Below are 27185 nucleotides of genomic sequence, written 5' to 3'. Positions count from 1 at the left end.
ACACAAAAAGTTCAAACATCCAGCAAAAAAAGACTGGCTGAGAACTCACTGGAATCAGTCATGTTTTACTGCTTAGAAAAAAAAATCTAATAAAGAACCAGGCAGAAACCGATAAATGTTTAATATTTACAGTGAGATCATAGCAGTGTTTGCAATGTAACATAGCAATGCAGTCAGTGTTTGCTGACCGACATTGCCTCCCGATTAAACAACGCCTCGATTTAAAAATTCTCATCCTTGTTTTTAAATCCCTCCCTGGCCTCACATTTGCCTCTCTGTGTAATCTCCTCTAGCCCTGCAGCATCCCCCACCCTGAGATCTCAGAACTCCTCCAATTCTGGTCTCATGAACATCCTCACTTTTAATCACTCCACCATTGGTGAACGTGCTTTCAGCTGCCAAGGCCCTAAACTCTGGAATTATTTCTCTGCACCTCTCAGCCTCTCAACCTCTGTTTCCTCCTTTAAGACACTCCTCATAACGCACGTATTTGGCCAAGCTTTCAGTCATCTACTGATATCTCCCTATGTGGCTCCTTGTATGTTTGCTTGATAACGCTCCTTGGGATATTTTACTAAATTAAAGCTGCAGTATAAAGGTGATATTAAGGTGTCAACAATGGTTCTGTTGATAGCACTCCCACCCGAGTTGGAGTTGTGGGGTTGTGGATTCAAGTCTCACTCCATGACTTGAGCACAGAAATTAAGGTGCAGTACCGAGGGAGTGCTGCACTGTCGGAGGCGCTATCTTTCAGATGAGATGTTAAACCGAGGCTCCGTCTGCCCTCTGGTGGATGTAAAAGATCCCATGGCCGTATTTCAAAGAACAGGGGAGTTATCCCTGGTGTCCTGGGAAATATTTATTCCTCAATCAACATCACAAAAACAGATTATCTGGTCATTATTACATTGCTGTTTGTAAATTGGCTGCCACACTTCCTATAGTACAACAGTGACTACGCTTCAAAAGTACTTCATTGGCTGCAAATTGTTTTGAGAAAATGCAAGTCTTTTTTTTCCCTCTTTGTACAAGTTGTTGCTGCTGTTATTATAGCACAGCAAGTGACTAAACCATAGAGTGGGGGACTGGGAACACACAGCTCAGTCAGTCAGCATCTGAAAGAGAAAAGAAATTTAGGTGCAGGAAAAGGAGTTCCTTCCTCGACAGTCTGGCACAGGGGCGGCACAGTGGTTAGCGCCGCAGCCTCACAGCTCCAGCGACCCGGGTTCGATTCTGGGTACTGCCTGTGTGGAGTTTGCAAGTTCTCCCTGTGTCTGCGTGGGTTTCCTCCGGGTGCTCCGGTTTCCTCCCACAGCCAAAGACTTGCAGGTTGATGGGTTAATTGGCCATTGTAAATTGCCCCTAGTATAGGTAGGTGGTAGGGGAATATAGGGACAGGTGAGGATGTGGTAGGAATATGGGATTAGTGTAGGATTAGTATAAATGGGTGGTTAATGGTCGGCACAGACTCGGTGGGCCGAACGGCCTGTTTCAGTGCTGTATCTCTAAAAAAAATAGTTCAAAGTTCAAAAGATGGATTAAAAAAATGACAGATGGGATTAGGAATGGCAATCTATGGGTCCGAATGCTGCTTGCAAAACTGATCTTGAACTCTTCATGCTTTGCTGCTCCAACTCCATGTTCATCTTCCCAGTGTTTCACCAGATCAAGGCAGACTTCCCACCTTTGTTCCTTTTTCAGCTCCTCATCTGAACCATTCACACTGCTTTATTCCTCTCCGTGCTCACACCATTTCAAGCCCTGTCTGCCTCTAATGTTTGTCATTCCGTTTATAACAGCTCAGTGCTGCTGGTCCTGGACTAGGAACCCCTGAGTTCAAATCCCATTATGGAAAGCTGTTAAATTGAATTCAGTAAAATTAATCAAACTGCTTATTTCATGTAATATTTGGTATAACTATATTGAGCTTCACATCTCCCTACTCCCTTCTTTACCATCCTCTGCCTCACCACAGTACTGCCACATCTAATCCACAAACCTTAACCCATTTTTTTCTCTTTCAAATGCTGACTGTCAGTCTGAATTTCCAGCATTTACGTTCTAGTTTTTATTATAGTGGCACAGATTAATTTGTTAATTGACAAAGAAATGATTAGCTAACAAAAAATACAACAGAATATTGTTAAATCATGCTGTGCTCTAGCAGACCATGGATTCACTCGGTGTTTGGGGAACCTGTCATTTATGAACCAATTGAAAACATGGTACAGCAAAGTAGCAGATACAGGCAAGAGTGTAGGGAAGGGGTATAATTCAGCTCACTATCGCCTGTCTTGAAGCAATACAATGCTCCAAGTCCAACATAGAACCAATATCCAGCCCGGTCGAGGTCTGCTTCTACCTACAGCTCATTTCACCAATAATCTTCAGTCAGCTTGCAGTGCCACAACTCCAGGAGCCAAACGCCAACCACAGCTCACTGCCTGGGGCAAGAGCGAGGGCACTGCCCAGTGAGGGTGGAGGATCGCAAGAGAAGAATGGGTGGTGAGGGAAAGGGAGAGGGCGGGCAAGGCAAGTGGGGTGAGTGCTCGAGCGCAGCGGGCAAGAGCGAGAGCACTCTTAGCTGGGTTGTCGCACTTATTGTCGAGGATTATGAACTGAATAGGGGGTGTCAGGGCCTGTAGGACTGGGCCCTGGGGGAACTTGGGGTTTTCAAGAAAGAGCAGCAGAAAAAGTAAATCTAACTTGACCATATTTTCACATTAAAACCATTCAAACCAGCAATCAGAACTAAAGCTTCAATTTTAACAGAGCTGTGATGCTGTTTCCTCCAGGTTCAAGGCTCAAATGTTAATAGTGAACAGATGAGGAAAGGTTGTTTGGAGTTCACAGCAGATAAGCCAACACTGAAGACATTAATAAATAATGGAAATATTTCTCGGAGTTCCACCTGCAGGCAGCGAGAAGCTGAAGTTGTGGTAATTGATCACAAGAAACATGCAGTTTAACAGCTCTGTGACTGAACTCACCAACACTCACTGCAGGACTGCACCAACTGCCATCATTACTCAAAGACCAGTCACATAAGAAGTTCACAAGTTAGAGCTGGCAAAGACATGGAGCTGAAATCAGCAGCAAGTCCAAGTCACCCAAAGCACCCAGCTTACAGAATCAGAAAAAGTTCTTTGACAGGGAAAACTGAAGGTGGACGTGAATACAGATGGAATCCTCATTCATTCTTAAACATTCCCCTGATCAGGTTGGCAAAGTCAGCAGGTTTCCAGCTCATCTTGGTCACTTCTCACGAGCTGAAGGAGCAGCAAGGCTGGGGCTGGAAGAAGTGGAGGAACATGTCCAGCACTAGAAGAAGTCAGCTGCTTTCTTTCTCTTGGGCAGTTGCAGTAGGTTATCAGTGATGGAGGTGGGGTCCTGGCTGCTTGGCGTGTGGCCAGCAGTGAGTGCATTGGGGGTTCCACCAGCACATGGTGTTTTGCATTGTGGTGTTTGTTTGTGTGCTGGGGAGGGTGTATAACTGGCACGTAAAGCTCTGTCTGTGTACTTGCTGGAAGTCCGATTAACAAGACGCTGCAGGGCTGGTGACATCACAGGACTGATTCCATGTGGAGAGAGACTGGGAAGGAGAAACAGAAATAAATCCACAGTTCAAAGTCCAGTGAAGGTATAAATAACCTGTCAAATTTCCCCTTTTCCAAAACTCAAATTAATGATCCCACTCATTACACTTTACATATTTTACATTCATCTCCAGGACATGTTTATAGATCCCTCTCTCGCTGCCCATAGTAGTTCCAGTTAAATGTCCCCTCAGCCCCACTCTTGTGCTGTCCCCACTCACACTGGGTCCAGGTGAAGGGCTGCAAGGATCCAACCACCAATACCACTCAAAGAACAAAGAACAGTACAGCACAGCACAGGAACAGGCCATTCGGCCCTCCAAGCCTGCGCCGATCTTGATGCCTGCCTAAACACCTTCTGCACTTCCGGGGTCCATATCCCTCTATTCCCATCCTATTCATGTATTTGTCAAGATGTCTCTTAAACGTCGCTATCGTATCTGCTTCCACCATCTCCCCCGGCAGCAAGTTCCAGGCACTCACCACCCTCTGTGTAAAACAACTTGCCTCGCACATCCCCTCTAAACTTTGCCCCTCGCACCTTAAACCTATGTCCTCTAGTAACTGACTCTTCCACCCTGGGAAAAAGCTTCTGACTATCCACTCTGTCCATGCCGCTCATAACTTTGTAAACCTCTATCATGTCGCCCCTCCACCTCCGTCATTCCAGTGAAAACAATCCGAGTTTTTCCAACCTCTCCTCATAGCTAATGCCCTCCAGACCAGGCAACATCCTGGTAAACCTCCTCTGTACCCTCTCCAAAGCCTCCACGTCCTTCTGGTAGTGTGGCGACCAGAATTGCACGCAATATTCTAAGTGTGGCCTAACTAAAGTTCTGTACAGCTGCAGCATGGACTTGCCAATTTTTATACTCTATGCCCCGACCGATGAAGGGAGATCCTGCACATAATACCAGTGCAGTGCAGTGCAGTGCAGTGACTACAGAGTGCATTACAGACTGGTCTGATCTGTCTTCATCCAATTCCCACAGGCACGCAATGCTGGCAGGGGTAGTTAACAGCAATTGGAACAAAACACTCTGCTCAATTTCACCTAAGCAGAACATTCCTTCCCAATACCAGGGCTGTTTAGGCATCCTAAGTGGCTCAACACGAGGTCCTAGTGGTCTCTGCAGGCCACTTTCCTGTACCCACCAGGCTGCTGGGGTGGCACTGATGCTGTAAAGTTATTCCCACCATTCTGACAAGGTGATGACCAAAGCCTTTGGGCCTTTAATGCCACAAGTTAAAAATGAACTGTACTTGGAAGTGTGACTGCAGGTGATCAGCTCCCTCCACCCTGTGCAAGGGACATGCTCACCATTAACTACAACTCGATTGATCCAAGCTCTAACTGCCCTCTCTCACCCCAAAATACTTCACAGTACAAGAATTAAACAGCTCTGCCAAATAACATCCTACCAACACCACTGGGAGATAACTTGCGTGCTGTGTGCCCACTGCACTCTGCCCTCTCAGTACATGACTGATCTTGCCAATGGGAACACAACTGAATGCTGCTCCCCTGTACAAGGCACACAACCTCAGCTTGACCAACTCCCACACACGTGCCAGGAGCTGGTGAGAGTACAGCAGCAGGTTTCGCATATCCCCTCAAGGGCTGCAACCCGGGGCAGGAATTGTCCATTGCATAGATGAGGAACAGCACAATGTACTAAGCAGATGGTCTCACTGCGCAGCTGCAGATAACTCAGTTCAGGCCTGGCTACTGGACCAGAGCACCAGACGCACCTATCAGTGCACAGTCAATCTCGGGTGGCTGCACTCACCTGACCAGACTCTCCGTAGCCTTCCGCAGAGCCTCCTGCTTCTTGGTTCTGTTCTTGGCAGCAACCTCATTCACCATTTTTAGGCCCAACCTCTCTCTCCGGCCTGGTTCCAGAATCTGTGGTAAGGGGAAAAATCACAATAACTACACAAATAGACTTCTTCTATCACATTACATCACTCTTCTTGCCAAGATCCACACTCTGTTCCATGGACACAGCTGCCCTCTGCTACAAAATCCAGTGCCAAGTATGCAAGTCTAGGCTTTCAATGTTCTGTCACTTGCACTGGGTGGGGAGAGTGTCACAGCCCAGTTTGTTCTCACTAACATCCACATACTTCCATCTTCTAGGAATCTGAGCAGAAACTGGGTCAATAAGTCCAACTGATAACACATTAACACAATAATATTCCAATCTCAATTTATCAGCATTTCTCCACATAACATCAAGCCAACCAATAACACAAAGCAATATACTGCAGGTGCTGGAAATCTAAAATAAAAATAGAAAATAATGGGAACACTCAGTACGTCAGGCAACAGCTGTGGAGAGAGAAGCCCGAGTGCACTGGGGGGCAGTGGGGGGGGAAGGGGTGGAGAAGTGGGACCCGAGTGCGCTGAACCGCTGGGGGGTGGAGCGGGACCAGAGTGCGCTGAACCACTGGGGGTGGAGAAGCGGGACCCGAGTGCGCTGAACCGCTGGGGGGTGGAGAAGTGGGACCCGAGTGCGCTGAACCGCTGGGGGGTGGAGAAGTGGGACCCGAGTGCGCTGAACCGCTGGGGGGTGGAGAAGTGGGACCCGAGTGCGCTGAACCGCTGGGGGGTGGAGAAGTGGGACCCGAGTGCGCTGAACCGCTGGGGGGTGGAGCGGGACCCGAGTGCGCTGAACCGCTGGGGGGTGGAGCGGGACCCGAGTGCGCTGAACCGCTGGGGGGTGGAGCGGGACCCGAGTGCGCTGAACCGCTGGGGGGGTGGAGCGGGACCCGAGTGCGCTGAACCGCTGGGGGGGTGGAGCGGGACCTGTGTGTGCTGAATCGCTGGGGGTGGAGCGGGACCCGAGTGCGCTGAACCGCTGGGGGTGGGTGGGTGGAGGAGCGGAGTCCCAATGAGCTGAACTGTGGGCCAATTGGGGCAATGGAGTGAAGGGTTTGCCCTCCTTTCTGCAAGCCCATTGCTTGGCCTGCTGGCCTGTACTGTACCTTAAATGCTGGTCCTGGTGTCCTGTCCACATGAGGACTTTCTGAGCTCTCTACACGGAACGGAGTGCCTTCAATTTCACCCCACGTCATCATCGGGGAGTCGTTCACACCTACAGAGATACAAGCTCCAGTCAATGACATGGGATCTAATCCCTGGCTACAAACCACATCTGCACAGGCACTAGTCCTGCCAGGGTACAGGTTGACATGTGCTGTCCACTCTGGTCCTGAATACGTGACCCCTGACACCTCAGCTGCACTAGCAGAGGTGGCACAGCCCCGGGAGCGCTGCACTGGCGGGGGGTGGGGGCAGAGGCCCGGGAGCGCTGCACTGGGTGGGGGGCAGAGGCTTGGGAGTGATGCGCTGGAGAGGGGTGGGGGCAGGGCCCTGGGAGCTCTGTGCTGGCTGGGGCGGGCAGTGGCCCGGGAACGCTGCACTGGTGAGGGGTTGGGGGCAGAGGCCCGGGAGCACTGCACTGGCTGTGGGGGGGGAAGGGGGGTGGGGGGGAAAGCCCCGGGAGCACTGCACTGGGTGGGGGTTGGGGGCAGAGGCCCGGGAGTGCTGCACTGGTGAGGGGTTGGGGGCAGAGCCCCGGGAGCGCTGCACTGGGTGGGGGTTGGGGGCAGAGCCCCGGGAGCGCTGCACTGGAGGACGTCTTTCTACTGAGTCATTAAACTGAGGTCCTGTCTGTTCAAATGGATATTTGAAGAGCATTGAGTTTCATGGAGTTCTGGGTTTACATTTCAGCCTCAACCAACCCTACACAACACACACTAGGTAGGCAATCGTGTGTTTGCAGGGTCTTGTTGCCATTCTTGTCTACACAACAGTAACTGCACTTCCAGTGAAGTTATCTGGAATCTCCGAGCTAAGTACCAGTCCTTTTTGGAGAGAGATGCTAAGAATAGCAGTGTGAGGCTACAGCATACTCGATCTTACCTGGAGCAGGCGAAGGAGTCCCCACAAAGCCATAGCCGTTCACTTTGGGCGATTCCTGTGGGATCAACTCCTTCCCATCAGGCCCCACTTTGCCCTGCTTAAACTTCAAAATAAAAGGCATTGTTAGTCAGTCAGTGAGCACACACGCAGGCCGAGGAGCTCAACTCAAACAATCATCTGGAACACAGGGACAATGTTCCATATGCCACTGTTAAAGATACACATCCACAGCCCACTGCCATTCAATTCATTGTCTACACAAGCGTCAGTCTCAGAAGAGTTGGAGTCTGCTACAGGAGGGTAGGGTGGGGGGGAGGGGGGGGGGTGGCGGCTGGGGTGGGGGGTTGGGGATATGCACTGAGCCAGATTGAGGAAGGGGTGGGGGGACAAGTAAAAAAAAAGAGGCAGTGAGTGGGAGGTGGGCCAGGCAATGCCTGGAGGCAGTGATTCGACACACGCTGTGCTGAAATGCTGTTTCTAGTTGCCGGCAGGGCTGCAGGGTGTTGTTTTATGTACCTGTGCATTGAGAGCTGCTGCTTGCTGTAGCTGTGACTTGCTCAGGGCTCGACTGAACGGATCACCCTGGAAACGGGTGTTTTTGTGAACCACTTCACGAGGTTTCTTGAACAGCTCGTCATCCTTCACTCCTATAAAACAAAGAAAGTTGCCTAGATTCTGGAAAAGTCCAATCAGATTGGAAGATCGCAAATCTAACATCACTATTCAAGAAAGGAGGAAGACAGAAAGCAGGAAATTACAGGCCAGTTAGCTTAACATCTGTCATAAGGAAAATGATGGAATCTATTATTAAGGAGGTTATAGCAGGTCATTTGGAAAATCTCAATGCAATCAGGCAGACTCAACATGGCTTTGTGAAAGAGAAATTGTGTTTAACTAATTTATTAGAGTGCTTTGAGAAAGTAACCAGCATCGTGGATAACAGGGAACCTGTGGATGTGGTGCACTTGTATTTTCAGAAGGCATTTGACAAGGTGCCACATCAAAGGTTACTAAACAAATAACAGCCCATGGTATAGGGGGTAACATATTAGCATGGATGGAGGATTAGTTAGCTATGAGGAAACAGAGAGAGGGAGGAGCAGAGGTTCAAAAAGCGCGCCAAGCCAGTCGGAAACAGAGAGGGAGGAACGGAGGTTCAAAAAGCGCGCCAAGCCAGTCAGAGACAGAGAGAAAGGAACAGAGGTTCAAAAAGCGCGCCAAGCCAGTCGGAGACAGAGAGAGGAACAGAGGTTCAAAAAGCGCGCCAAGCCAGTCGGAGACAGAGAGAGGAACAGAGGTTCAAAAAGCGCGCCAAGCCAGTCGGAGACAGAGAGAGGAACAGAGGTTCAAAAAGCGCGCCAAGCCAGTCAGAGACAGAGAGGAGCGGAGGTTCAAAAAGCGCGGCAAGCCAGTCGGAGACAGAGAGAGAGGAACAGAGGTTCAAAAAGCGCGCCAAGCCAGTCGGAGACAGAGAGAGAGGAGCGGAGGTTCAAAAAGCGTGCCAAGCCAGTCGGAGACAGAGAGAGAGGAGCAGAGGTTCAAAAAGCGTGCCAAGCCAGTCGGAGACAGAGAGAGAGGAGCGGAGGTTCAAAAAGCGTGCCAAGCCAGTCGGAGACAGAGAGAGAGGAGCAGAGGTTCAAAAAGCGCACCAAGCCAGTCGGAGACAGAGAGAGAGGAACAGAGGTTCAAAAAGCGCGCCAAGCCAGTCGGAAACAGAGAGGGAGGAACGGAGGTTCAAAAAGCGCGCCAAGCCAGTCAGAGACAGAGAGAAAGGAACAGAGGTTCAAAAAGCGCGCCAAGCCAGTCGGAGACAGAGAGAGAGGAACAGAGGTTCAAAAAGCGCGCCAAGCCAGTCGGAGACAGAGAGAGGAACAGAGGTTCAAAAAGCGCGCCAAGCCAGTCGGAGACAGAGAGAGGAATAGAGGTTCAAAAAGCGCGCCAAGCCAGTCAGAGACAGAGAGAAAGGAACAGAGGTTCAAAAAGCGTGCCAAGCCAGTCGGAGACAGAGAGAAAGGAACAGAGGTTCAAAAAGCGCGCCAAGCCAGTCGGAGACAGAGAGAGGAACAGAGGTTCAAAAAGCGCACCAAGCCAGTCGGAGACAGAGAGAGGAACAGAGGTTCAAAAAGCGCGCCAAGCCAGTCAGAGACAGAGAGAAAGGAACAGAGGTTCAAAAAGCGCGCCAAGCCAGTCGGAGACAGAGAGAGAGGAACAGAGGTTCAAAAAGCGCGCCAAGCCAGTCGGAGACAGAGAGAAAGGAACAGAGGTTCAAAAAGCGCGCCAAGCCAGTCGGAGACAGAGAGAGGAACAGAGGTTCAAAAAGCGCGCCAAGCCAGTCGGAGACAGAGAGAGAGGAGCGGAGGTTCAAAAAGCGCGGCAAGCCAGTCGGAGACAGAGAGAGAGGAACAGAGGTTCAAAAAGCGCGCCAAGCCAGTCGGAGACAGAGAGAGAGGAGCGGAGGTTCAAAAAGCGTGCCAAGCCAGTCGGAGACAGAGAGAGAGGAGCAGAGGTTCAAAAAGCGTGCCAAGCCAGTCGGAGACAGAGAGAGAGAGGAGCGGAGGTTCAAAAAGCGTGCCAAGCCAGTCGGAGACAGAGAGAGAGGAGCAGAGGTTCAAAAAGCGCACCAAGCCAGTCGGAGACAGAGAGAGAGGAACAGAGGTTCAAAAAGCGTGCCAAGCCAGTCGGAGACAGAGAGAGAGGAGCGGAGGTTCAAAAAGCGCGCCAAGCCAGTCGGAGACAGGGAGAGAGGAGCACAGCAGGAGTGGCAGGAGCAGAGCCGCAAAATCGAAAAGTTACATCAGAGTGACATCACATTCAACAGTGAGATCAGGGAAACAGAAAGCTGCTGAGGTCAGTATTCAGGTAAGCTTTTATAAATTAAATTTAATTGAAATCAAATATAGAGTAAGAATTGATTGATTTATTAGCATATAAACTAAAAATTAAAGCGGATGAAAAAAATAAAGACCAGTCGGAAATTTAAAAAACCAATTAAAATCTAATTAAATAAAATAGAGACGCAGGGCCAGGCGATGTGCTGTACCTGCATGATGTGGGAGCTGGTGGACCCCATTGTGGTTCCTGGTGACCACATCTGTAGCAAGTGTTGGCTACTCGAGGAACTCTGGTTCAGAGTTGATGTGCTGGAGTCTGACCTTCGGACACTGCGACACATCAGGGAGGGGGAGAGTTACCTGGATGTTGTGTTTCAGGAGACAGTCACACCCCTTAGATTAACTACCTTGAATTTGGCCAGTGGTCAGGGACAGGAGGGTGTGACTATGAGTGAGGCGGGTAGAGGGATCCAGGAGGTAGTGTTGCAGGAGCCTCAGCCCCTATCCTTGTCTAGGTTCGAGATTCTTGCCCCCTGTGTGGACGAGAGCAGGGACTGGAGGGAGGATGAGCAAACTGACCACAACACTGCGGTACAGGGAGCCATTAAAGTGGGGTGAGAAAGGAGAAATGTCGTCGTAATCAGGGATAGTATAGTTAGGGGCAAAGACACTGTTCTCTGTGGCCAGGATCGAGTGTCCTGAAGGCTCTGTTGCCTACCTGGTGCCTGGGTTCAGCATATCTCATCTGGGCTGCACAGGAACTTGGAGTGGGAGGGGAAAGATCCAGTTGTCGTGGCCCACGTAGGTACCAACAAGACAGGTAGAACAAGGATAGAGATTCTGCTGAGGGAATATGAGCAGCTAGGGGCTAAATTAAAAAGCAGAACCAAAAAGGTAATAATCTCTGGATTATTACCTGAGCCACGAGCAAATTGGCACAGGGTAAATAAGATTAAAGAGGTAAATGCGTGGCTCAAAGATTGGTGTGGTAGAAATGGGTTCGAATTCGTGGGACATTGGCACCAGTACTGGGGAAGGAGGGAGCTGTTTCAATGGGACGGGCTCCACCTGAATCATGCTGGGACCAGAGTCCTGGCGAATCGTATAACTAGGGCTGTATATAAGGCTTCAAACTAAATAGTGGGGGGGGGGGGGGGGGGGGGGTTCAGTTGCATGGAAAATTAGAAAGTCAAAGTTAAAGGAGAAGGTAGGAGTGCAGGTTAGTGATGAGGCTGATTGTTACCAAAAAATAAAAGGAAGGGACAGAACGTGTCAACGTCATATTGCACCAAGGAATTGTACAAGAGTAGGGAAATTTGATAATAGAACAAACTTAAAGGCTTTGTATCTGAATGCACAAATTCAGAATAAATGAGTTAACAGTGCAAATAGAGATGAATGGGTATGATTTAGTGGCGATTACTGGGATGTGGTTGCAGGGAAACCAGGTTTGGGAATTGAATATCCAAGGGTACTCAGTATTTCAGAAGGATAGGCAGGAAGGAAAAGGAGGTGGTGTAGCTTTGTTAGTAAAGGAAGAGATCAGTGCTGTAGTGAGAAATGATATAGGCACTGGAGATCAAGACGTAGAATCAGTCTGGGTAGAAATGAGAAGTAGCAAGGGAAAGAAGTCCCTGGTGGGAGTAATCTATATGTCCCCAAACAGTAGTTCCTCAGTGCGGCACAGTATAAACCAGGAAATACTGGGGGCTTGTAAGAAAAGTATGGCAATAATCATGGGTGATTTTAATATGCATATAGACTGGATGAATCAAATTGGCAAAGGTTGCCTCGAGGGAGAGTTCATTGAACGTATTAGAGATTGTTTTTTGGAGCAATATGTTGTGGAATCAACCAGGGAGCAGGCTATTCTAGATTTGGTATTGTGTAATGAGTTGGGATTAATAAATTATCTCATTGTTAAGGATCCTCTAGGGAAGAATGATCATAGCATGCTAGAATTTCAAATTCAGTTTGAGGGCGAAAAACTGGAATCCCACACTAGCGTTCTGGAGTTAAACAAATGTGATTACATAGGCATGAGAACAGATTTAGCCCTAGTAGACTGGGCAGGAAGACTAAAAGGTAGGACAGCTGATGAGCAGATGCTTCAGGAGATATTCAATTCTTCACAACTAAAATATATTCCATGAGAGGAAGAAAGATTGTAAGAGGGGGGAAAACATCCATGGCTAAGCAAGGAAATTAAGGATAGCATAAAGACAAAAACTAAGGCATACCATATTGCAAAGGCCAGTGGCATGCTGGGAGATTGGGAAACTTTTAAAGATCAACAAACGATTGCTAAAAAAGTAATAAAAAGAGCAAAGGTAAATTATGAAAGAAAACTAGTGCAAAATATAAAAATGGATAGCAAAAGCTCATATAAGTATATAAAAGGGAAGAGAGTAGCTAAAGTGAATGTTGGTCCCTTGGAGGATGAGACTGGGGAGTTAATAGAAGGGAACACAGAAATGGAGGAGACACTAAATCAGTATTTTGCCTCAGTTTTCACATTGGAGGACACTAGTACCATCCCAATAGTAACAGGTAATGCAGAGGTTATAGAAAGGGAGGAACTTCGAACAATCATCATCACTAGGGGAAAGGTACTGAGCAAACTATTGGGATTGAATGCAGACAAGTCCCCAGGGCCAGATGGCCTACATCCTAGGATCTTAAAGGAAGTGGCAGCAGAGATCGTGGATCCATTGGTTATAATATTCCAAAATTCCCTGGATGCGGGAAAGGTTCCAGTGGATTGGAAAAAAGCTAATATAACACCCTTATTCAAAAAGGGAGTGAGGCAGAAAGTAGGAAACTTTAGACCAGTTAGTTTAACATCTGTCGTTGAGAAGTTGTTAGAATCCATTATTAAGGAAGTAATAACAGGACATTTAGAAAGTCATAACGCAATCCATCAGTGTCAGCATGGTTTTATGAAGGGTAAATCGTGTTTGACTAATTTGCTAGAGTTCTTCGAAGCTGTAACAAGCAAAGTGGATAATGGGGATCCTGTAGATGTAGTATACCTGGGCTTCCAGAAGGCATTTGATAAGGTGCCGCACAAAAGGTTAATACACAAGGTAAGATCACATGGGGTTCGGGGCAATTTATTAGCTTGGATAGAGGATTGGCTAACCAACAGAAAAGAGAGAGTTGGGATAAATGTGTCCTTTTCTGGTTGGCAATGTGTAACTAGTGGAGTGCCACAGGGTTCGGTCCTCAGGCCCCAACTATTTACAATCTATATTAATGACTTGGATGCAGAGATAGAAGGTACTACAGCCAAATTTGCAGATGACACTAAAATAGGTGGGATAGTAAGTTGCAATAAAGAAATAAGAAATTTACAAATGAATATGGATAGATGAATGGGCCAAAATTTGGCAGATGGCGTTTAACGTGGATAAGTGTGAGTTTATCCATTTCAGTCAGAAGAATAGAAAGGCAAATTATCTAAATGGAGAGAAACTTCAGAGTGCTTCAGTGCAGAGGGATCTGGGTGTCCTCGTGCATGAATCGCAGAAAACTAGTATGCACGTGCAGCAGGTAATAAAGGAAGGCAAAAGGAATTTTGGCATTTATTGCTAAAGGAATAGGATATAAAAGTAGGGAAGTGTTGCTGCAACTGTACAAGGCAGTAACGAGACCGCACCTGAAGTATTGCCTGCAGTTTTGGTCCCCTTACTTGAGGAGGGCTGTAGTTGCATTGGAGGCAGTTCAGAGGAGGTTCACTAGATTGATTCTAGGGACGAGGGGTTTGTCCTTATGAAGAGAGATTGAGCAGTTTAGGCTTTTATTCTCTCGGGTTTAGAAGAATGAGAGGAGATCTAATTGAGGTATATAAGATGATTAAGGGGATTGACAAAGTAGACGTAGAGAGGATGTTTCTTCTTGTGGGGCAATCTAGAACGAGAGGCCATTGTTTTAAATCTGCTACCCCTTATCCTAAAACTGAGATGAGGAGAAATTACTTCTCTCAAAGGGTCGTGAGTCTGTGGAATTCACTACCCCAGAGTGCGGTGGATGCTGGGACATTGAGTACATTTAAGGAGGAGATCAACAGATTTTTAATTAGTAATGGGTTGAAGGGCTATGGAGAATGGGCAGGAAAGTGGAGTTGAGGCAGAGATGAGATCTGCCGTGATCGTATTGAATGGCAGGGCAGGATCAAGGGGCTGAATTGCCTACTCCTGCTCCTAGTTCTTATGTTATGAAACAAAGAGTAGGCATAAATGGGTCATTTTCAGGTTGGCAAGCTGCAACTAGTGTATTCCCACAGGGATCAGTGCTGGGGCCTCAACTATTTACAATCTATATCAGTGACTTGGTAAACAGACAGAAAATATGGTTGCTAAATTTGTTGATGACACAAGGATAGGTAGGAAAGTAAGTTGTGAAGAGGACAGAAGGAGTCTCCAAAGGGATATAGATAGGTTAAGTGAGTGGGCAAAGATTTGGTAGATGGAGTATAATGTGGGAAAATGTGAACTTGTCCACTTTGGCTTGAAGAATAGAAAAAGAATGTTATTTCAATGGGAAAAGATTGCAGAACTCTGATGCAGAGGGATCTGGGTGTCTCAGTAAACAAAACAAAAATAGTATGCAGGTACAGCAAATGATTAAGAAGGCAAATGCAATGTTCATAGAATCATAGAAAGTTTAAGGCTCAAAAAGAGGCCACTTGGCCCATCGTGTCTGTGCCAGCCACAGAACGATCCAACTATTCTAATCCCACCTTCCAGCATTTGGTCAGTAGCCCTGTAGATTACGGCACTTGAGGTCCATATCCAGACTCCTTTTAAATAAGTTGAGGGTCTCTGCCTCAACTATGCTTTCAAGCAATGATTTCCAGACCCCCACCACCCTCTGGGTGAAAAAGTATTTCCTCATCTCCCCTCTAATTTTTCTACCAATCACTTTAAATCTATGCCCCCTTGTCACTGACCTCTCTCCTAAGGTGAACAGACCCTTCACCTCCACTCTATCCAGGCTCCTCAAAATTTTGCACATTTCAATCAAATCTCCCCTCAGTCTTCTCTGTTCCAAGGAGAACAACCCCATCCTATCCAATCTTTCCTCATAGCTGCATTTTTCCAGTCCTAGCAACATCCTCATAAATCTCCTCTGTACCCTCTCTAGTGTAATTACATCCTTTCTGTAATGAGGTGACCAGAACTGCATACAGTACTCATGTTGTGGCCTAACCAATGATTTATACAGTTCCAGCATAACCTCCCTGCTCTTGTATTCTATACCTCGGCTAATAAAGGAAAGGATTCCATATGCCTTCTTAACCACCTTATTGACCTGTCCTGCTACCTTCAGGGATCTGTGGACATTCACTCCAAGGTCCCTCACTTCCTCCATACTTGTCAGTATTTTCCCATTAATTGTGTATTCCTTTGCCTTGTTTGACCTCCCCAAATGCATCACCTCACACTTCTCCAGGTTGAATTCCATTTGCCACTTTTCTGCCCATCTGACCAGACCATCAATATCTTCCTGCAGCCTACAGCTATCCTCCTCGCTTTCTACCACACGACCAATCTTTGTGTCGTCCACAAACTTCTTGATCATGCCCCCTACATTTACGTCCAAATCGTTAATATACACTACAAAAAGCAGGGCACCCAGTACTGAGCCCTGCGGACGCCACTGGAAACAGCCCTACAGTCGCTAAAACAGCCGTCAATTACCCTTTGTTTCCCGCCACTGAGCCAATTTTGCATCCAGCTTGCTGCATTTCCCTAGAACCCAGGGAATTTTTTTATTAACCAGTCTGGGACTTTGTCAAAAGCTGATGTTGTCCTTTATTGCAAGGGGGATGGAATATAAAAATAGAGATGTTTTGCTATGGTTTTATAGGGTATTGGCGAGATCACATCTAGAGTACTGTGTACAGTTTTGGTCTCCTTACTTAAAGGATCTAACTGCAATGGAAGCAGTTCAGAGAAGGGTCACTTGACTAATTCCTGGGATGAGAGGGTCATCTTATGAGGAAAGGTTGGGCCTGTATTTAATGGAGTTTAGAAGGATGACAGGTAATCTTATTGAAACATAAAAGATCCTGAGGGGACGTAACAGAAACATGCATGGTACGATGAGAAGGAAAAGAGAGGCTTTTAGCAAATACAAGGAGAGCAAATCAACGGAAGCATTAGTGGAGTACAGAAAGTGTAGGATGGGGCTTAAGAAAGCAATTGAGAGCGCAAAGAGAGGGTATGAGAAAGCTCTGGCTGCACCGCAGCCTCACAGCTCCAGGGACCCGGGTTCAATTCTGGGTACTGCCTGTGCGGAGTTTGCACGTTCTCCCTGCGTCTGCGTGGGTTTTCGCCGGGTGCTCCGGTTTCCTCCCACATCCAAAAGACTTGCAGGTGATAGGTAAATTGGCCGTTGTAAATTGCCCCTAGTGTAGGGAGGTGATAGGGAATATGGGATTACTGTAGGGTTAGTATAAATGGGTGATTGTTGGTCGGCACAGACTCGGTGGGCCGAAGGGCCTGTTTCAGTGCTGTATCTCTAAATAAAATAAATGAAATAAAAAAAGTATATCAATGGGAAGAGGATAACCAGGGAAAGAGTAGGACCCATTAGGGACCAAGGGAGAAATCTGTGGGTGGAGCCAGAGGACATTGGTAGTGTGTTGAATGAATACTTCACATCTGTCTTCACCCAAGAGAATGAGGATGTAGATATGGAACTCAGAGAGAGAGAGACTGTGAGGTTCTTGAGCAAATTGTCATAGGGAGTGACAGGTATTGGAGGTTTTGGCAGGCTTAAAAGTGGACAAATCTCCAGGTCCAGACGATTTGTGTTCCAGAATGCTGTGGGAGGTGAGGGTGGAGATTGCAGGGGCTCTGACCCAAATTTTTTATTCCTCTCGGCCACGGAGGAGGTGCCAGAGGACTGGAGAACAGCTAATGTGGTCCCACTATTTAAGAAAGGTTGTAGAGATAAGCCAGGGAACTACAGACCAGTGAGTCACACGTCAGTGGTAGGGAAACGACTGGAGAAAATTCTGAAGGAGAGAATCTATCTCCACTTGGAGAGGCAAAATTTGATTAAGAATAGTCAGCATTGCTTTGTCAGAGGGTGGTCATGCCTAACAAATTTGACTGACTTTTTTGAGCATGTGACCAGGTGAGTAGATGAGGGTAGTGCAGTTGTTGTAGTTTACATGGATTTCAGCAAAGCCTTTGACAAGGTCCCACATGGGAGACTTATCAAGAAAGCAAATGCAGATGGGATACAGGGTAACTTGATAAGGTGGATTCAAAATTGGCTTAGCTGTAGGAGACAGAGAGTGATGACAGACGGCTGTTTTAGTGACTGGAAGACAGTGTCCAGTGGCGTACCACAGGGATCTGTGCTGGGTCCCCTATTGTTTGTCATTCATATAAACGACATAGATGACTATGTGGAGGGTAAATCAGTAAGTTTGCGATTACACAAAGATTAGCCGAGTGGTTAACAGTGAGGTTGAGTGTCTTGGGTTACAGGAAGATATAGACGGGATGGTCAAATGGGCAGAAAAGTGGCACATGGAAATAAACCCTGAAAAGTGTGAAGTGATACACTTTGGAAGGGGTAATGTGACATGGAGGTATTCAGTGAATGGCCTGACACTGGGAAGTTCCGAGGAACAAAGGGACCTTGGCATGTTTGTCCATAGATCTCTGAAGGCAGAAGGGCAGGTTAATAGGGTGGTGAAACAGGCATATGAGACACTCGCCTTTATCAATCGAGGCATAGATTACAAAAGCAGAGAGGTCATGTTGGAGTTGTACAGAACTTTGGTAAGGCCACAGCTGGAGTACTGTGTGCAATTCTGGTCGCCACATTATAGGAAGGATGTGATTGCACTGGAGGGGGTGCAGAGGTGATTCACCAGGATGTTGCCTGGGATGGAACATTTAAGCTATGAAGAGAGGTTGGATAGGCTTGGGTTGTTTTTGCTGGAGCAGAGATGACTGAGGGGTGACCTGATCGAGGTGTACAAGATTATAAGGGGCATGGACAGGGTGGATAGGGAGCAGCTGTTCCCCTTAGTTGAACGGTCAGTTACGAGGGGACACAAGTTTAAGGTGAGGGGCAGGAGGTTTAAGGGGGATTTGAGGAGGAACCTCTTTACCCAGAGGGTGGTGACAGTCTGGAATGCACTGCCTGGGAGGGTGGTAGAGGCAGGTTGCCTCACATCCTTTAAAAAGTACCTGGATGAGCACTTGGCACGTCATAACATTCAAGGCTATGGGCCAAGTGCTGGAAAATGGGATTAGGTAGACAGGTCAGGTGTCTTTAATGCATCGGTGCAGACTCGATGGGCCGAAGGGCCTCTTCTGCACTGTATTATTCTGTGATTTTGTGACAGGGTGGATGTTGAAAAGATGTTTCCTCTTGTGGGAGACTAAAATGAGGGGGCACAGTTTGAAAATAATTTAAGACGTTTAAGACAGAGATGAGGTGAAATTTTTTCTCTATGAGGGTCGTGAGTCTGTGGAACTCTCTTCCCCAGAGAGCGGTGGAAGCAGGATCATTGAATGACTTTAGGCAGAGATAGACAGATTCTTGAAAAACAAGGGAGTCAAAGGATATTGGGGGTAGGCAGGAAAGTGGAGTTGTGTCCACAAACAGATCAGCCATGATCTTATAGAATGGTGGAGCAGGCTTGAGGGACCGAATAGCCTACTCCTGCTCCTAGTTCATACGTTCAAATGTCTCCTTGTATCTGAGTTAAATGCCATCGCTCCTTTCTCTTGCTATGTCTCCCAACTACTCGGGATCCTTTTTCTTCACTTGGATCAGTATTGCTGGCCCCTACCTTGCCTATCTCAGAACTGACAGTGGCAGGGTACAGGCTCCACATCAGCAGTGATACTGGTACTCTGCCAAGAACCAGAGTGCCAGCAGGGCCACGTGTTGTCCTGTTTGGGTGAATGCCCTGCTATCAGTGTTGAGCCCAATCCTCTGTCTGACTGTCCCCTCTGGTCTAAGGCTGTCACGCCTCACTGCTGTTCCAGCACCAACAGTTCATCATTTGACAGAGTAGCTCAACTGGCAGCAATGCCCCTACCAGGCAGGGTCAGGCAATATAAATGGGACATTAGTCTGCTCCTTACCTTCTGGGTAATACATCAGAACGTTCTTGGCTTTATACTCCCACGTTTCTACTCCTGCTTTTCCATCCTTGATGGCCTGGACTTCGGGTGATGGCAGTGCCAGCATTTCTTCACGGCACTGTAACAAGAGATACTGTCACCAACACGCTCAGCAACGGACCCTGTCCTCTATACAAACCCACACTGCACTGTGTCCTTCACAGGGAGAAGGGGTCACTGATCTAGATTTTAGGGAGCTGTTGCTGCAGAAACTCCACAGCATAGAGATCTCATCTTCCCATACATGGTTCCTCCTCGGGCCAATCTCCAGGGGTACTGGAGGTGGGGTCCCTTGCCCAAATCTGGGTCTATATTATTGGTAGGAGGAGTACCTATGTTTATTCAATGCCTGTTTAAGGACGTGTAGAGACTGACCCCCCCAAAACTGAAACGGTTTGTCCGATTGTGTGGGATTGAGACAAACTGACCCAAATTCTCCCAAACAACTCTATTGGAAGGCTGGGTGATGGAAACCAAGGTATCTCTTCATAAAGGGGCAGCATCACTGGTCATCTTACCACCACCCCCCCCTCCCAGCTATCCCCAAAACTTCCAATAATTTAAATGAGGCCCTTATCTGCTATTTGAGGGGTCCATAACAGGGGCGGGGGTTGGGGGGGAGGGAGGGGGTTGGTTGCATAAATTTTAGGTAAAAGGCCAGAGGTTTACAGGGAATCAAAGAGAAATGTTTTCACCCAGTGGGTGGTTGGGATCTGGAACTCACTGCCTGAAAAGCTGGTAGAGGCAGGAACCCTCATAACATTTAAAAAGTACTTTGGACATGCACTTGAAGTGCCGTAATCTACAAGGCTGTGGGCCGAGAGCTGGAGAGTGGGATTATTAGACTGGATGGCTACTTGTTGGCTGGTGCATACATGATGGGCCGAAGGGCCTCCTTCCATGCTAAAAAAAATTTCTATGATTCAGTGATATATTTCAAATACACTGGTCACTGCACATACTATTCCCACACATTAACACACAAAGGGGGCAGGGGAAGAGGCTGCACCTGCTTTGACTCTTCCTCTGCCTCATATAGCCAGGCATGTTTGATTTTGTTCCTCTCTTCAGCAATTTCTATGATCTGATTGAAGGAGGCATTGTCCTCACTCGTGCTTCTCCCCAGGAAGATGTCCAGAGTCGGCAGCACCTTCTCTTCCTTCTTCTTATCCTTCTCTCCTGGAAAAAGAGAAAAAGTCCTGGCCCTCAGTAATGTAGACGAGAGCCCTGAGCTCAGCACATGACTGTACCATGGTCCCTTTATTGCTGCCCAACAGAAGCAGGAGAATAGTTTCTACATTAAATAAAGAGAGATTCACTTCACCGTGAAAATTACCTTCATCACCTGCAGGCCTTTCATCCTGTCCGGGTTTACTCTGTAAAGACGGAGACCCGGGGAGAACCACTGGCGTTTCAAAAGTAGCTGGAGTGAGATCTGTAAGAGACCAGAAAAAGAACCAGTGGAGTAATATCACTGGACCTGCACACTCTCCCTCTCCTGCCACACCCCAGGCAATGCCAGTCCCGTGCACTCTTCCCCCACCCCGTCACACCCCAGGCAGTGCCAGGCCTGTACACCCATTGCCCCACCACCACCACACCCCAGGCAGTACCGAGCCCATGCACCCCACTCCAGTGGCTGCAATAAAACTGAGCCATCACAGTTCATCTCTGCTCCCTCACAAAAAGCAAAACCAGGATGAAAAGCAGTGACTGTTGGCAATCAAGTGACAAAATATCTAATTCCCGGAGGCAGCAGGTATGGTCTGAAGACCAGGCATCCGAAGGGTATTTGTAATCAGAGACACTGCTGAAAATGTTTGAAATTTTCCAACCCTGAATATATAGAGAACATTCAACCATAGGGAGAATCACAGATCAGTCTGATCATATTCACAACCAACCTGCACTTTGTACCAACTGCCACAAGATAGTGATCAGAAGAAAAGCCATGGCTCTCTTCCACCTACAACCCTCTTCCATCTCCCCACTAAGCTCTCCTCCCTGCCCCATCCTCTGCTGTCCTGCTTGTTTTGTCTCCAGTTGAGGTTAAGTTAGAAAGTGGGGGATACCAACACCAGGGCAGATGGACCTCAATCCCCATTTTAAAGTTCTTTCTTTCATTTTCATTCTGAATTTCTACAGCCACATATATAATGGAAACTAACTATATAAACTTGTCACACATCCTCCATTCAGGAGGGGCGGAGGGCTGCTGGGATATCGGATGCCGAAAAGACTGGCGGAAACAGAAACCACAGCAGCTTTCAAAACCGAATTGGACAAATATTTGCCGCTATTGAGCCACAAATTGAGAGGAAACGCACTTACAAGTTGCAGGAGTCCCTGAGTTTGGTTTGCGTAGTGAAGAACCATATTTTATGGTTATTTCACGCATCTTTTCCATGTCACCACTCTCTTCAGCCTCTAAATACTCTCTCTGAGCACGTAACTTTTCCACATCAGGGAAAAAGTCTCGTTGGATAATTTCCTCTAAACTCTGTTGAAAAAAAAAGTAAGACATCCGGTGGTTATACAACACAGGCAAAAGATAACAGAAGTACTTAGGAGAGGAAAGGGAGGTTGGAGATGGGGCACTAAATTGTAAGGACAGAGGAAATAAGGTTTGGTTTACAAGACGGGCGACGATGGCAGATCTGAAGGAGAGGGGAACAGTACCTGAGGAGAAAAAAACGTAATGTCAGCTAAATAGGAGCTAAGAAGGGAGTTTGGGTGATCACTAGTTACATCGGAATAGGGTCACGAGAGTCGAGATGCATCTCATGGACAGGATATAAAGGCAACAAAAGTCATCAGGAAAAGATAATGCAGAAGACAGGTCATAGAGACCTCATGCAAGTCTACAAGCCAGTTAGCCTGACATCAGTTGTCAGGAAAATGCAGGAATCTATTAAGGAAGTCTGAACAATGCACTTAGAAAATCATAGGATAGAGCCAACATGGTTTCACGAAAGGGAAATCACGTTGACAAGCTTACTATAGAGTTTTTTGATGTGATTAGTCGGATAGATAAAGGGGTACCAGTGGATGTAGTATACTTGGATTTCCAAAAGGCATTCCATAACCTGCAACACAAAAGGTTAATAGGCAACAAAAGGGGCTGTGGAGGTCGGCAGGGTGGGGGGGGGGGGGGGGGGCGGGGGGTTATATATTAGCATGAATGGAAGATTGGTTAAGAGACAGGAAAAAGGGAGTAGGGGCATTTTCAAGTTGGCAGACTGTAACTAGCAGAGGCTGTCAAGGATCAGTGCTGGAGCCTCAGCTTTTTACAATCTATATTAACAACTTAGATGAAGAGACTGAGACTAATGTATCTAAGTTTGCTGATGATAAAACCTAGGTTGGAACATAAACTATGAGGAGGACACAAAGAGGCTGTAGAGATATAGACAGGTTGTGATTGGACAACAAGGTGGCAGATGGTGTATAATGTGGGGAAATGTGAGGTTATTCACTGTGGTAATAATAGAAAAGCAAAATGTTTTTTAAAGGTGTAAAACTTTTAAAAGATGTTCAAACAGACTTGGGTGCAATTAACACAAAGTTAGCATGCAGGTACACTAAGCAATTAGGCAGGCAAATGGCATGTCGGCTTTGGTGAGACCACAACTGGAGTACTGTGAGCAGTTTTGATCTCAGTATTTAAGAAAGGATATACCTGCCTTGGAAACGATATAGTGAGGGTTCACTAGATTGGCCTGCAGGAGAAGAGGGCTGTCCCATGCGGAGAGGTTGAGTAAATTGGGCCTATGCACTCTGGAGTTTAGAAGAATGAGAGGCGATCACATTGAAACAGACAAGATTCTGAGGAAAGCTGGGCAGGTCAAAGAACAAAGAAAATTACAGCACAGGAACAGGCCCTTCGGCCCTCCAAGCCTGCGCCGATCCAGATCCTCAATCTAAACATGTCACCTATTTTCTAAGGGTCTGTATCTCTTTGCTTCCTGCCCATTCATGTATCTGTCTCGATACATCTTAAAAGACGCTATTGTGCCCGCGTCTACCACCTCCGCTGGCAACGCGTTCCAGGCACCCACCACCCTCTGCGTAAAGAACTTTCCACGCATATCCCCCCTAAACTTTTCCCCTCTCACTTTGAACTAGTGACCCCTAGTAATTGAATCCCCCACTCTGGGAAAAAGCTTCTTGCTATCCACCCTGTCTATACCTCTCATGATTTTGTACACCTCAATCAGGTCCCCCCTCAACCTCCGTCTTTCTAATGAAAATAATCCTAATCTACTCAACCTCTCCTCATAGCTAGCGTCCTCCATACCAGGCAACATCCTGGTGAACCTCCTCTGCACCCTCTCCAAAGCATCTACATCCTTTTGGTAACGTGGCGACCAGAACTGCACGCAGTATTCCAAATGTGGCCGAACCAAAGTCTTATACAACTGTAACATGACCTGCCAACTCTTGTATTCAATACCCCGTCTGATGAAGGAAAGCATGCCGTATGCCTTCTTGACCACTCTATTGACCTGAGTTGCCACCTTCAGGGAACAATGGACCTGAACACCCAAATCTCTCTGTACATCAATTTTCCCCAGGACTTTTCCATTTACTGTATACTCTTGAATTGGATCTTCCAAAATGCATCACCTCGCATTTGCCCTGATTGAACTCCATCTGCCATTTCTCTGCCCAACTCTCCAATCTATCTATATTCTGCTGTATTCTCTGGCAGTCCCCTTCACTATCTGCTACTCCACCAATCTTAGTGTCGTCTGCAAACTTGCTAATCAGACCACCAATACTTTCCTCCAAATCATTTATGTATATCACAAACAACAGTGGTCCCAGCACAGATCCCTGTGGAACACCACTGGTCACACGTCTCCATTTTGAGAAACTCCCTTCCACTGCTACTCTCTGTCTCCTGTTGCCCAGCCAGTTCTTTATCCATCTAGCTAGTACACCCTGGACCCCATGCGACTTCACTTTCTCCATCAGCCTACCATGGGGAACCTTAGCAAACGCCTTACTGAAGTCCATGTACATGACATCTACAGCCCTTCCCTCATCAATCAACTTTGTCACTTCCTCAAAGAATTCTATAAAGTTGGTAAGACATGACCTTCCCTGCACAAAACCATGTTGCCTATCACTGATAAGCCCATTTTCTTCCAAATGGGAATAGATCCTATCCCTCAGTATATTCTCCAGCAGCTTCCCTACCACTGACGTCAGGCTCACCGGTCTATAATTACCTGGATTATCCCTGCTACCCTTCTTAAACAAGGGGACAACATTAGCAATTCTCCAGTCCTCCGGGACCTCACCCGTGTTTAAGGATGCTGCAAAGATATCTGTTAAGGTCCCAGCTATTTCCTCTCTCGCTTCCCTCAGTAACCTGGGATAGATCCCATCCGGACCTGGGGACTTGTCCACCTTAATGCCCTTTAGAATACCCAACACTTCCTCCCTCCTTATGCCGACTTGACCCAGAGTAATCAAACATCTGTCCCTAACCTCAACATCCGTCATGTCCCTCTCCTCGGTGAATACCGATGCAAAGTACTCGTTTAGAATCTCACCCATTTTCTCTGACTCCACGCATAACTTTTCTCCTTTGTCCTTGAGTGGGCCAATCCTTTCTCTAGTTACCCTCTTGCTCCTTATATATGAATAAAAGGCTTTGGGATTTTTCTTAACCCTGTTTGCTAAAGATATTCCATGACCCCTTTTAGCCCTCTTAATTCCTCGTTTCAGATTGGTCCTACATTCCCGATATTCTTTCAAAGCTTCGTCTTTCTTCAGCCTCCTAGACCTTATGTATGCTTCCTTTTTCCTCTTAGCTGGTCTCACAATTTCACCTGTCATCCATGGTTCCCTAATCTTGCCATTTCTATCCCTCATTTTCACAGGAACATGTCCCTCCTGCACGCTAATCAACCTCTCTTTAAAAGCCTCCCACATATCAAATGTGGATTTACCTTCAAACAGCTGCTCCCAATCTACATTCCCCAGCTCCTGCCGAATTTTGGTATAGTTGGCCTTCCCCCAATTTAGCACTCTTCCTTTAGGACCACTCTCGTCTTTGTCCATGAGTATTCCAAAACTTACGGAATTGTGATCACTATTCCCAAAGTAGTCCCCTACTGAAACGTCAACCACCTGGCTGGGCTCATTCCCCAACACCAGGTCCAGTATGGCCCCTTCCCGAGTTGGACTATTTACATACTGCTCTAGAAAACCCTCCTGGATGCTCCTTACAAATTCTGCTCCATCTAGACCTCTAACACTAAGTGAATCCCAGTCAATGTTGGGAAAATTAAAATCTCCTATCACCACCACCCTGTTGCTCCTACATCTTTCCATAATCTGTTTACATATTTGTACCTCTATCTCACGCTCGCTGTTGGGAGGCCTGTAGTACAGCCCCAACATTGTTACTGCACCCTTCCTATTTCTCTTTGACCAGTAATGCAACTCCTCCACCCCTTTTACCTCCCTCTCTATCCCGCCTGAAGCATCAATATCCTGGGATATTTAGTTGCCAATCATGCCCTTCCCTCAACCAAGTCTCAGTAATAGCAATAACATCATACTCCCAGGTACTAATCCAAGCCCTAAGTTCATCTGCCTTACCTACTACACTTCTTGCATTAAAACAAATGCACCTCAGACCACCAGTCCCTTTGCGTTCATCATCTGCTCCCGGTCTACTCTTTCCCTTAGTCACGCTGACTTCATTATCTAGTTCCTTACAGGTCAGCCACTGAGAGGTTGTTTCCCATGGCTGGGTAATCTAGAACGTGGGGCCACAGTCTCAGGATAAAGGGTCGATCATTTAGAACAGAGATGAAGAGAAATTTCTTCATTCAAGAGGGTTACGAAAAAGCTTTGGAATGCTCTACTCCAGAGGATTGTGGATACTCCATCGTTGAGTATATTTAAGGCTAAGACAGGTAGATCTCTCAGGGAATCGAGGATATGGGGATCAGGCAGGAAAGTGGAGTTGAGGCAAACGATCAGCCATGATCATATTGAATGACAGAGCAGGCTTTGGGGCTGAATGATCTACTCCTGCCTCTGTTTCTTATGTCCCTAAGACACAGAGAAAGATGAGAGGGAGGGGAACACAGTTGCGGTGAGGGGTTGAAACACGACATTGGGAAAAGATAATACAGAACATGTCGGGAGGGGGACAGGGGGTGAGTGGGGGGGTGAGGACTGGGGAGGTGGGGGGGGTGAGGACGGCGGGAGGGGGGTGAGGGGGGGGGTGAGGATGGCAGGGGGTGAGGGGAGCGGGGGTGAGGACTGGGGAGGTGGGGGGGGTGAGGATGGCGGGAGGGGGGTGAGGACTGGGGAGGTGGGGGGGGGGGTGAGGACGGCGGGAGGGGGGTGAGGGGGGTGAGGATGGGGGGGTGAGGACTGGGGAGGTGGGGGGGGTGAGGACGGCGGGAGGGGGGTGAGGGGGGGGGGGGGGGGTTTCCAGTGCTTTAAACTTCATCCCCGTCAATTACCCCGATGTACGATTCCTCATCCAGGATCCGTTTCTTGCTCCGGCCGGGCCCAGCCTCCGAACTCTTGCTGTTGTTGGTGGTGACCGCGGCCATGACCCGGCCATGGGTATCCCCGCTCCACTCCACCTTCCCCTCGGTCCCCATCCTCCAGGTCCACTCTTCGCAACCAGGCCTCA

The 27185-nt window shown here is 47.5% G+C and overlaps 1 protein-coding gene across 1 annotated transcript; it reads right to left on the bottom strand.

The window, feature by feature from the left end:
• Positions 1-106: 106 nt before the first annotated feature.
• ess2 (ess-2 splicing factor homolog) lies at positions 107-27185 on the bottom strand. The gene is made up of 10 exons (XM_068055474.1): positions 27010-27185; positions 21848-22016; positions 20853-20951; positions 20526-20695; positions 19478-19595; positions 8041-8171; positions 7525-7627; positions 6585-6694; positions 5387-5502; positions 107-3592 (listed from the first exon to the last, which is right to left on the bottom strand). Exons 1-10 carry the CDS (start codon positions 27151-27153, stop codon positions 3322-3324), a joined length of 1431 nt encoding a protein of 476 aa, XP_067911575.1. The 5' UTR covers positions 27154-27185; the 3' UTR covers positions 107-3321.

This window comes from Heterodontus francisci, chromosome 23, assembly GCF_036365525.1.
Source record: "Heterodontus francisci isolate sHetFra1 chromosome 23, sHetFra1.hap1, whole genome shotgun sequence".
NCBI classification, from domain to species: Eukaryota; Metazoa; Chordata; class Chondrichthyes; order Heterodontiformes; family Heterodontidae; genus Heterodontus; species Heterodontus francisci.
Note: the sequence above shows the minus strand (reverse complement) of the source record. Positions and strands in the feature narration are given on the sequence as shown.

Bases quoted from the DNA above. Each gene is read 5' to 3' on its own strand.
- ess2 (XM_068055474.1), bottom strand. From the start codon at position 27,153: ATGGGGACCGAGGGGAAGGTGGAGTGGAGCGGGGATACCCATGGCCGG. The intron at 22,017-27,009 runs GTAATTGACGGG...TTTTTTCAACAG, and splicing joins ATGAGGAATCGTACATCGGG to AGTTTAGAGGAAATTATCCA. The intron at 5,503-6,584 runs GTACAGTACAGG...CCCTTACCACAG, and splicing joins CACCAGGACCAGCATTTAAG to ATTCTGGAACCAGGCCGGAG.